The 12,355-nt window shown below is 42.9% G+C and overlaps 1 protein-coding gene across 1 annotated transcript in view; it reads left to right on the top strand.

Annotated features, from left to right (window-relative positions):
• Positions 1-4,483: 4,483 nt before the first annotated feature.
• Positions 4,484-12,355, top strand: part of DERA (deoxyribose-phosphate aldolase) — a 110,235-nt gene continuing 102,363 nt past the window's right edge. The window contains exon 1 of the mRNA XM_049783701.1: positions 4,484-4,527. Coding sequence (XP_049639658.1) covers positions 4,497-4,527 — 31 coding nt within the window. The 5' untranslated portion in view covers positions 4,484-4,496. The remainder of the gene's footprint in view (positions 4,528-12,355) is intronic.

Genomic DNA, 12,355 nt, shown 5'->3' with positions numbered 1-12,355 from the left:
GACAAATTTTTTCACTTCTAGGAAAGTATACTATGATTTTCTAAATGATACCTTTTTGATTGTTTCCTGTAATATTATCTACAGGTTCACTTTCTATGGTTTTTCAGTTGTGACTCCAGAATAAATACAGAAAGATATTGTGAAAGACCATAGTCACACTTAAACCATCCCCTGTCTTGGAACTTGTGTCACAGATAAGGAATAAGAAAAGGCATTTATCATTTCTTGCTTTTTTGTTCAATCTCAGGTCTGTTCTGTACTTTCTAGTTCTGTCTCTAAAGAGAATCAACCCACTAATATAGTAGTAAGTACCTCCTGGTATCTTGTTTTTTCTTTTTGTTTTTGGTTTCAGGGCCACACCCACAACTGTTCAGGGCTTATTCCTGGTTCTCAATTTAAGGATCACTCCTGGCTGGACTAGGGGGACTATCTGAGGTTCTATTCCTCTGGCCCCATTTTATTTTGGTTTGGGGGCCACACTTGGCAGTACTCAAGGATTACTGTGTGCTCAGAACTCACACCTGGCAGTTGTCAGGGGACCACAGTTCCAGGGATTGATTTGGGAACAGCCACATACAAGGCAAGCACCACACCCCTATTAAGGTTTCTGTGTGTGGGTCACACCCAGCAGCACTCGGGTTACTTCTGGCTTTTCACTCAGAAATCACCTCTGGCAGGCTCAGGGGCCCAAGTGGGATGCCAGAATTTGAACCACTGTCCTGGGTTGGCTGCATACAAGGCAAATGTCCTACTGCTGTGCTATCTCTCTGGGCCCTGTGTTTTTTATATCTGGGATCTATATTTAATTTTTTTAAATTTTATTGATTTGGAGGTCATACAAGATAGTTTTCAGTGATCACTCCAGTGTTTAGGGACTCATACATGGTACTAGGGATTGAAACAAGGTTGGCCTCATGAAAAGCAAGTGCCTTAATCCCTGAATAATCTTTTCAACCCTAGGGTTCATAATTCACTTTTTTTTTGGGGGGGGGGCAAACCTGGTAAGACTTAGTGTTTTACTCCTGGCTCAGTGGCTCAGGGATTCTGGTAGTTTTAAGAGACCATAGGTGATTCTTGAGATTGTATTTGGTCAGACATGTGCAAAGCAAATACTTTACCCCAAATCTTTAGCCCTAGGATTAATATTTTAAGATACTGAGTTATTAGATAATTCATGTACATATTGGTCTTTAAGAGAATTCTGGAGAGTTGCTTATCTGTAGGAATGGACAGTTGCCCCTGAAACAAATGAAATAGTCAACAAATATACCTTTGGACACGACCAAAGTTTGCTTTAAATGATAGCAGTGAACAGTAGTAAAACTAATCAGTTTGATCACATTATATGTTGAATCAATAGAACTTTGACTATGGGAAACAAATGGATCTAACTATGAATATGACAATACTATACATAAAGCACTCTTAAAATTTCTGCTTGGGTTTAAAATTGTGAAATCTCCCATAGTCACGTAAAGTAGGTAATACCATTCTCCCAAACTTTGTCTTTTTGTCGGGGCCTACACTCAGTTGTGCTCAGTTGGCTCTTTACTAAGGGTTTTTTTGGCAGTTCTTAGGGGGTCATATGTGTTGCTGAGATCAAACCCTAGTCAGTTACACTTAACTCCTATACACTGTCTGGCTCCATCTTTCCTTATGTGTGAGAAAATAAGAGTTCAGAGATTGACGGTTTGTCTAATGAGTTTGGCTTTAGAGTCGGGGAATCGTGGGTCGAGGGTAAAATTGTCTGAGTTTTCTTTCCTCTTCCCTTGGTTGCTGGTGTTGTGATGATTGGGTTCAGTAGTTTTGGAGATCACCAGGACCACACTTACTGTTATGTGAGAGGGTTGTGTGTGTGTACAGACTAGTGCTGGAATTTGACTCATAGAATTGTCTGTGCAAGGCCTACACCCCATCCCTTTGATTTATCTCCCTCACCCCAAGCCTTATTTTCTTTATCTGTTAAAAAAATGAGATAAGATTATTTTTTCATACAGAATTTAAGGGGAAATGGGACAACAAAGCTCAGAAGAGACTCCAAATCAGTAAAATTCTAGGACCTTCTTGGAAGGATGGGAGATTTGAGTCCTCTGGAACGGCACCAAACTCCAGTTTCAGGCATATAAATGGCTCCATTTCAGCTTCTTGACTAATTTTAAGGGACACCCAATTCTACAGCTCCTGGAGTATGTGACTGCATACACTGCCATGAGACCCCTCCAAATTCTACAATATTAAGAACCAGTTAGGAGCCCAGCAAATTACATAGGAAAGTAGCAAAGAAGCCCACTAAGCTCATTAAATGAAAACAATAACAGAATGCTCAGCTAGCAACAAATAGCTCAGTACAACTGTGAAAAAATTTATCTTACTATTTTAATGATTACCAGTTTGTAACAAGCAATATAAAATAAGTTAAAAAAGAATTAAGGATGATAGGGCCTAATAATAGATTGCTATCATCAACTGATGAGAAAAGTTTAACCCATAATTGATATAGCATTGGGCTGGAGAGAGCTCAAAGGACTAGAGTGCTTTGCATAGGTTCAATTCCAGGCACTGCATGTTCCCCCAGCACTGTCATTTCTGACACTCCCAAACAGATGGGTGTAGCCACAGGACATTGCCAAGTGTGGATCCCCTGGTATTTATATAGTCTATCTGGATCTCTAACTTTGAAGCATCTTAGCTTTAAAAGAAGGGGACGGGTATTAAGATAAAATGATTTTGCTTCTAGTTTGCCAAGTGAACATTTTAAGATTCAGCTGGTAATGAAAGATTCTTTAAACTGAGCACATTTAGGTTCATAAAAAGATTTAATATAAATATTATTTTAATAGGAAGTAGGATTAGATGTTCTCCAAGTCTCCCTTTAGTCCTGAAACATTTCTGCTCTAATATTGTCTCTTCCTGCTCCTCTTGCTTCTACATTATTCCCATCTTGCTTGGTTAACCCTGGTAGATCACACAGTCTAAGCGAATGCTTACCTAAGGGACCTGCGAATTTCTGCTTGCATAAATCACTGAATTAGAGAGCAGTCAAATAAAATTGGACTGGATATAAAATAAACAGTGGACACTGGGGACCCAAGAGATAGATACTACAGCGGGTAGGGCATTTACCTTACAAGCAGCCAATTCAGGTTCAATTCCTGACACCCCATATGGTTCTCTGGGCCCTACCATGAGTAATTCCTGGTTGTAAAGCCATATGTAACCCCTGAACATCGCCCAGAGTGCCCCACAAACAGACAAAAACCAACAGACACCATAGGAAAGCAGCACTGGCAGTATTCATGTTAGAAATATTTACAGCCTACTGTGAACACAGATCTATTATAGAGAGACTCTGGGCATTTGCTGAAATAAATGCAAATAGTTCACAAACTTAACGTTTTTCCAGCCATGGAGGTTCTTGAGGCTTGGTTGTGTCTTAATAGAGGGGCCACACCCAGTGGCACTCAGAGCTTCTGGCTTTGCCCTTAGGGATCACTCCTAGTGTGTTCAAGGGAACCACATGTGGTACCAAAGATAGAATCTAGGTTGGCCACATACAAGACGATTACCCAGCCTGAGATATATATGGTATATATATACATTTATATATACATATACACACATATATGGTCCATATACTTCTACGTTAATTGAAGCAAAGAAGCACAATTTTTAATGTTTTCAGTGGTCAAATAAAGACAAGTAATTAAACATTTACTGAAAAATTAAAAATCGTGCCAAATTAGTATAGATTAATGCAACACATAACCTGTTAAATAAGATTTAAACCTGTAAGATTCAGTCTGGGGATCTAGCATAAGACTGGCCAACTTGACTGACTTGAGTCCCACCGATTCTTTAAAAATCACTGATAGAAAAATTGGAAGGAACTTGTTGAAATTAAGTACACATTTAGGGTCCTTGAGATTCTGATGCCAATAGGCTGCGATGAAGCCTAGAATCTGCTTGACTTTTAACACTGATGGGTGGCCTCACCCATCTCTAAGAGGCTTTAAGGAATATTTCAGGCATTTCCCATGACCTTATTTTCTTTTTTTGGTTTTTGGGCCACACCCGGTGACGCTCAGGGGTTCCTCCTGGCTTGTGCGCTCAAAAATCGCTCCTGGCTTGGGGGGACCATAGGGGACGCCGGGGGGAATCGAACCGCGGTCCGTTCTTGGCTAGCGCGCGCTAGGCAGACGCTTTACCGCTTGCGCCACCGCTACTAGGTTTGGATGTAAATGAGAAGGTGGGAGGGTCCGATGGAGCCCGGAGCAGGCGAGGGGCGGGGCCTTGGGCGGCCTGTGGGCGGGGCAGGGGCGTTTGGAGCCAGGGAGCTCGGGGCGTGGCTGGAGACTTGGGGCGTGGCCTGAGCTGCCGTGAGGGCGTGGCTGGGTGACCTGGAGGCGGGGTCTGGCGGGAATGCAGGGGCGGGCCAGGAAGGAGGAAACGCGGGACCAAGAGCCCTGGCTTAGGGTCCTGGCACTATTGACCTGGTCATGTCGGCTCATCAGCAGGGCACCGAGCTCGGTAAGGACCCCCGGCGTCCTCCTCTGAGCCCCCCGCTCCAGTTGGTGCGGAATTTCCCCGCAGTTCTGGCTGGCGATCATATTGGGGGCGCACAGCGTTGGTCTCCCACGCTCAGACAACCAGAAGTGGCAACGCGAGGACTTTCCCCTCCACCTCCCCTCCCATGCACCCTTCTTCCCCCGTGGCCTTTCCTTTCCCCTCGCTCTTTATTTCTTTCGCAAGAGACAGGATTCGACTTTGCACCTACAGGTTCCCCAGTTCAAAGAACAAATCAGCAATCCATACTCCCCCAGCAAAACCTTAACTTTTCTTACCAGCTCAGTGCAATGCAATCCAAGTCCAGGTGGCTGGATTTCACTCTGGCCTTGCAGCCTGCGTTGCTCAGAAAGTTGTCCCGCCCTTGGGAACCTTTGTTTTGGGGTCTCTATGCTATGGAACTTACTCAGTGGGGTATGATTATTGAGATCCAAAGATGTGTAAGAATGATTATTTCACCGCCCCCCCAATCTGTTGATGCTATCAAATTTTAGTGGCAAGATAACTTTATATAGATTTCGTCAAATAGGGAAAACATTTAAATTCAAACAGTAAAATATTTTAAATTCAAAAAAATTTTTAATTCAAAAAATTTTTAAATTTTTTAATTCAAACAGTAAAAAACTTTAAATTCAAAAAAATGTTAAATCCAAACAAAAAAAGCCAAAGAGAAAAGATCTCAGAGTCGGGGCATCTGTATTCTGGATGGACCTTCAATTCAGATTGACCATTTTAGACAACTTCACCTAAGTTACCTAAGTTTCTTTTTCTTTTTTCTTTTTTTTTTTTTTTGGGAGGGGGGGGCACCGTTGACGCACTCCTGGCTGTGCACTGAGAAATCGCTCCTGGCTTGGGGGACCAAATGGGACGCCTGGGATAAAACCCAGGTTCGTCCTGGGTCAGCTGCGTGCAAGGCAAATGCTCTACTGCTCTGATGTTGCCCAGTCGCCTCAGCTAAGTTTCTTGAGTGTGAAATAGAACAGCAGCGTGTATAATTCAAAGATTAAATGAGACTGTGAAGTCTTTGGTACATGGGGGCAGCTGCTAAATGGTTATGAACAATCTTATCGTGAATTCTGTTTCCAGGGGCCAGTTTTGAAAGAATTAGAGTGCCTTTCCCCCACTGCAAAGTGACTGCTCTTATTTAACTGTCCTGGCCTGGAGACCTGCTGAAGAACTTTTCTTTCTGCAGTGTGTCTTTCTCATGACAGCGGATTTCCTCCCCAAATCTTGTCTCCTTCGTTCACGGTTCTTTACCACAGTTGCTTCCACAAGTTCTTTCTCCAGTTCTTTTCGTTTTGTTTTGTTTGGGGAATACAGTGATGATGCTCAGGGATTACTCCTGGCTCTGACTCAGAAATTACTCATGGCAGGTTTGGTAGACCATATGGGATCCTGGGGGTTGGCATTGTGCAAAGCAAATGCCCTCACTGCTGGCTCTTATATCCTGACTCTCCTATCCCATATATGAGATGCTGGAAATCGAACCCAAGTTGGCTGCATGCGAGGCAAATGTCCTATCTGCTGTGCTATAGCTCCCCAAAGGTTTCTTTGTTTGGGGGACACACTCACTGTGCTTCAAAGGCATTTGCGTTGGCTCAGCATTCTGGGATCACTCCTGGTGAATGAATGCAGAGGGATTGAACCCAGACCAGCCCTGTACAAAAGGAGTGTCCTACCTGCTGTACCATTGCTACAGTCCTCACACTTTTATCTCTGGAATATGGACTTGAGTAATAAAGGAGTATTTCTCAGATAGGATGGTACGGGGTGGGAGCTACAGCCTCAGTGTGATATTCCTAAGGGGTGGCTCCATTCACAAAGAGTGCATCATTATTTTCTGAAACTTAGATTATTATTTTTTTAAAGAAATACAGTGAAACCATTCTTATTTTTATTTATTTTTGTTTTTTGGGGGGCCACAGCCAGCAGTCCTCAGGGGTTACTCCTGGCTCTGCACTCAGAAATCTCTCCTGGCAGGCTCCGGGATCATATGGGATGCCAGGGATCAAACCCAGGTTTATCCCAGATAGGCTGTGTTCAAGGCAAATGCCCTACCGCTATTTTATTTTATTTATTTTTTTTGGGTTTGGGGTCACACCTGGTGGTGCTCAGGGGTTACTGCTGGCTCTGCACTCAGAAATTGCTTCTGGCAGGCTTGGGAAACCATATAGGATGCCAGGAATCAAACCAGAGTCTGTCTTGGGTTGACTGTGTGCAAAGCAAATGTCCTAACACTGTGCTATTGCTCCACACACACACCCATTTTATTGTTTTTAATTGAGAACTTTTTTTATTTTGTAAAATTGAAAACTTAGAACCCCTCCCACTTAATTGTTGTACCTCAAACTACCTCAAATTGTGGTCCTCAAACTACGGCCTGTGGGGCCACATATTGTATTTGTTCCCTTTTTGTTTCTTCACTTCAAAATAAGATATATACAGTGTGCATAGGAATTTGTTCATAGTTTTGTTTTTACTATAGTCAGGCCCTCCAACTGTCTGAGGGACATTGAACTGACGCCCTGTTTAAAAAGTTTGAGGACTGCTATAAGACCAAAAAGAAAACTATGCAGAATAGTAATAATATGATTTGAGGGGACAGGGGAGTTTAATGCCATTTTCTGAGGTGCTCAGGGACTACTCTTAGTTCTGTGCTCATATGGACCCCTGGTTATCAAAGATATGGTGCTAGATTTTGGCCCCAGAGATTCCGCCTTTGTGACCACATGCAAGGCAGTGCTTTACCTCCTGTACTATTTCTTTGGGCTCAACTGTAATTTTTATGTAACTATTTGAATGATAACAATATTATTTTTTTTCTCTCTACATAAAATCAAATATAGTTCAAGAATGTTTTTTCCTTCATTGGTATCAATCATTAATTCAGAATGAGGCCTAACCTAAAATGCTGGAGTAAGTTACTTAAAATATTTATATTCTGGGAATATATCATTATTAATTTATGCAGTTCACTGAGTTTTATGGAGTTTCAGACTAAAAGTTTTTTTTTTGAGGAGTTTGTTGGGCCACACTGGGTGGGTTCATGGAACCTTGTATTTTGTTTGTTTTTTCTTTTTGTGCCACATCTGGTGATACTCCGGGTTGACTCTATACTCAGGAATCACTCCTGGAAATGCATAGGGAATAATATGCGTTGCCAGGATCGAACCCAGTCAACCTCATGCAAGGCAAACATCCTACCTGCTATCACTCCAGCCTCAGGGAATCTTATTTGGACTGGGAATCAAATTGGAGTTGGCCTTCTGTAAGGCAAAAGTCCTAAACTCTCTTCTATCTCTCTGATCTCCCAAATTGAATATTAATGTTGTTTTTTGGGGGGGCTACACCCAGTGGCACTCAGGGTTACTCCTGGCTCTGCTCAGAAATCTCTTCTGGCAGCTTTGGAAGACCATAAGGGATGCCGGGTCTCAAACCTGGGTCGATCAGGGTTAGCCACGTGCAAGGCAAACGCCTACTGCTGTGCTATCACTCCAGCCCTCAAATTGAATTTTCTTTTACATTAATAGTTGCAGAGTATAATATAGTTACTCGAGTACTGTATTATATATAAAATATACTCTTGTAACTATATTATACATACAAAAATTACAATTGATTTTATAGCTTTGTGTTAAGAATTCTTTTCTTGGGCCCGGAGAGATAGCACAGCGGCGTTTGCCTTGCAAGCAGCCGATCCAGGACCAAAGGTGGTTGGTTCGAATCCCGGTGTCCCATATGGTCCCCCGTGCCTGCCAGGAGTGATTTCTGAGCATGGTGCCAGGAGTAACCCCTGAGCACCGCCGGGTGTGGCCCAAAAATCAAAAAAAAAAAAAAGAATTCTTTTCTTGGTGTGGGGTTCACCCAGAGGTGCTCAGGGATTACTCCTGGCTCTGCACTCAGGAATCACTCCTGACGGTACTCAGGGTACCATATGGAATGTTGGAATTGAACCCAGATTAGACACATGTAAGGCAATCCCCCTTATTTACTACTGTACTCTTCTGTGGCCCACTGTTGAAAATTCTAACATTGCTTTTGTTATATAAATGATATAATATAATACAATAATATATAATGTTATATAATAATATATTAAGCATATTTTTATTTATTCAATATTTTATTTTATTTTTATTTTTTTTTGGTTTTTGGGCCACACCTGGCAGTGCTCAGGGGTTACTCCTGGCTGTCTGCTCAGAAATAGCTCCTGGCAGGCATGGGGGACCATATGGGACACCGGGACTCGAACCAACCACCTTTAGTCCTGGATTGGCTGCTTTTAAGGCAAACACCGCTGTGCTATCTCTCTGGGCCCTATTCAATATTTTTATTTATAAATTCTTCAGTTGAGTCACTGTGAGATACACAATTACAAAGATGTTCTTGGAGCTTCACTCATACAACACCTTAACCCATGCACTTTTCCAGCCACCAGTGTCCCCAGTTTCCCTCCCACCCCCTCTCCCTGCCTACCCCTTGGCAGACATTTTCCATTTTTCTTCTCTCTCTTTCTCTTTCTCCTTTTTATTTTCTTTTAGACTGGTTTGTACAAAAAGTATTACAAACTCACTGGTTTGTAATATTGTTACTGAAGGGATATCATGCATATCACTTTACCTTCTTTCAGGACTCAGTTCTTGTCTGGATGGATCATTTCCAAATATCTTTGTCCAAGCGGTCTCTTCTCTAACTGTACTCCACCCCACCACCCCAGATATTTATTTGTGGCAAGTAATGAAGTAATTTTGGGGAAAATTCTTACCTGAAGAACCAGCTGTGGTGGTTCTTTCCATTACCAAATTTATAGGACATCAATTTTCACCACCAGACTTCTGCGGAGTGAGAGTGGCTGACAGAGTCCAGTTGCCATTTGGGGAGAATGTTGATCCTGGACAGGACATGGAAGCCTTGTGCCCCTTTACATTCCTTGCTTCTGCCTTCTCCTCTGGCTTTTCTTGAATAATTAGTGGTCTAGTGAGTAAATGTGATTCTTGAATTTTGTGAATTGCTCTAGCAAATTGATGGACGCTAAGGGTTTTCTGTCCAGGAGCACTTGAAACTGTGTGCATGAGCTGTTCTGAGACTTCTGGGAGATTGAGTCCTTTTGTTATTCATTCTATGCTCACTTAGGTGGTGGTAGTACCAGAATTGAGTTAAAAGTATCATCTACTTGGCTGGAGGTTGAGAAATGTTTGTTGGTTTGAAGAAAACTCCCATTGCCCAGAAAGAAAAAAAAAAAAAAAAAAAAAAGAATGGGGTCTGGTGGAGTCTAATCTACTTTTTTTTTTTTTTTTTGATTTTGGGTCACACCCAGCGACGCTGAGGAGTTACTCCTGGCTCTGCACTCAGAAATCTCCCCTGGCAGGCTTAGGGGACCATATGGGATGCTGGGAATCAAACTACCGTCCATCCTGGGTCAGCCATGTGCAAGGCAAACGCCCTACCACTGTACTATCTCTCCAGCCCTAATCTACTAACTTTAAAATTTTTTTGGTTTTGTTTTGTTTTAATTTGGGGCCACAGCTGGCAGTGTTCAGGGCTCACTCTGCTCTCAGGAATCCCTCCTGCAATGCTTAGCGGACCATGTGGGATATCGGGAATGAAACCTGGGCTGACTACATGCAAGTCAAACTCTCTCCCTCGCCCTACCTGCTGTACTATGGCTGTTCTCAGTGATGAATGATCAATTTGTAATTGGCAGGATATAGGAACAATTCTCAGGCTCTCTTATAGTGTGCAAAGGTTTGTTTTAGGTATACATCCACAATTGGAATCACCAGGGACCATGATTATCAAGGAATGTGATGACTTTTGGGTGCTACAGAGGCATTTTCTGTCATCCAAGTCAGAACAAACATGAATTTAATTTAAAACACAGACATAGAAGAACAGATTTGGCTTGTTGCCCAACCAGGAACCATGATGGGATTTTTGTCTTTTGCACAGAGCATTCGCTTATTCAGCATATAATATTGCCCTGGCCCTGGAGTTATAAAATAGGCCATTCCCTGCTATCACAGAGCTATGTCTATTTCAGCAACTGGGCATTCAGCCAAAGGTACAATTAAAGTAATTGGTAGTATCTGCAGTTATTTACCATTTATTTTGGTCTGTTTCAAGAAATTAGACAAATATACTTAATTTGTGCCAAAAATGAGTTATAAAAATAGATTATCACAGGGGCTAGAGTCATATCACAGTGGGTTGGACATTAACCTTGCATGCAGTGGACTTGGGTTTGATCCTTGGCTTCTCATATGATCCCACAAGCTGTGAGGAGTAATTTCTTTTCTTTCTTTCTTTCTTTCTTTCTTTTTTTCTTTTCTTTTCTTTTTCTTTTTCTTTTTTTTTTTGCGAGGAGTAATTTCTGAGAGCAGAGCCAGGAGTAACTCCTGAATACTGCCAGATGTGACTCAAAACCAAAGGTAAAAAAAAGGTATCTTGGCCTTTTTTTTTTTTTTTTTTTTTGGTTTTTGGGTCACACTGGCAGCGCTCAGGCATTACTCTTGGCCCTCAGAAATCGCTCCTGGCAGGCATGGGGGACCATATGGGATGCCAGGATTCAAACCAATGTCCTTCTGCATGGAAGGCAAATGCTTTACCTCCATGCTATCTCTCCGGCTCCATATCTTGGCCTTCTTGCATGAAAATGTTTCATCGGGCCTGGAGAGATAGCACAGCGGCGTTTGCCTTGCAAGCAGCCGATCTAGGACCAAAGGTGGTTGGTTCGAATCCCGGTGTCCCATATGGTCCCCCGTGCCTGCCAGGAGCTATTTCTGAGCAGACAGTCAGGAGAAACCCCTGAGCACCGCCGGGTGTGGCCCAAAAAAACAAAAAAAAAAACAAAACAAAAAAAAAAGAATTCATTAGGGGCCGGAGAGATAGCATGGAGGTAAGGCGTTTGCCTTTCATGCAGAAGGTCATCGGTTCGAATCCCGGCGTCCCATATGGTCCCCCGTGCCTGCCAGTAGCAATTTCTGAGCATGGAGCTAGGAATAGCCCCTGAGCGCTGCCGGGTGTGACCCAAAAACCACAAAAAAAAAAAAAAGTTTCATCATTTCATGTGTGTGTGTGTGTGTGTGTGTGTGTGTGTGTGTGTGTCTGTCTGTCTGTCTGTCTGTCTGTCTAGGTGTCAGCTAGGCATCTCTGGAATACGGAAATGATACTGTGTTATCATTACTTCTAGGTAGGTAGTACCTGATAGTGGTGGTGTGTTTCAAGCTTTCACTGCAAAATTACTTTGCTTTGTTTTGGTGTGGTTGGTATTTACTTATTTATTTATTTTGGGGGTCACACCCAGGTGTGCTAGGAGGCTGTAGTTGGCTCCAGCTTGGGGATTATTCTCTGGTATTCGCTCAGGGGACCTTACAGAGTTTAGGATCAAATCTAGCCTTGAGGCATGCAGTGCATGTGTTTAGACAAATGAGTTCTCTCTCTGGCCCCTATGAAATTACTTTTTTTTTTTTTTTTTGGTTTTTGGGCCACACCCGGCAGTGCTCAGGGGTCACTCCTGGCTGTCTGCTCAGTAGTAGCTCCTGGAGAGAGACGCAGTCCGGCTGCGTCCAGACTCGTAGCCTCGTTGTCCTCACTGGGACCGCTGCACCCCGAATCTAGCCGCTCTTCGGCCCGTCGCCCCCCCCCCACCTCTCAGCATAGGGTCTGAGCCTGCAGTCTCTTAACATGCCCACCTCCCGCAGCACCTCCACTTTTAACGCCCCCCCGGAGGAGGTTAGGAACCTGTTGGCAGATGTTGAGACATTTGTAGCAGACATATTGAAAGGGGAAAATT

The sequence above is a fragment of the Suncus etruscus genome, chromosome 11 (genome assembly GCF_024139225.1).
Source record: "Suncus etruscus isolate mSunEtr1 chromosome 11, mSunEtr1.pri.cur, whole genome shotgun sequence".
Lineage (NCBI taxonomy): Eukaryota > Metazoa > Chordata > Mammalia > Eulipotyphla > Soricidae > Suncus > Suncus etruscus.
Note: the sequence above shows the minus strand (reverse complement) of the source record. Positions and strands in the feature narration are given on the sequence as shown.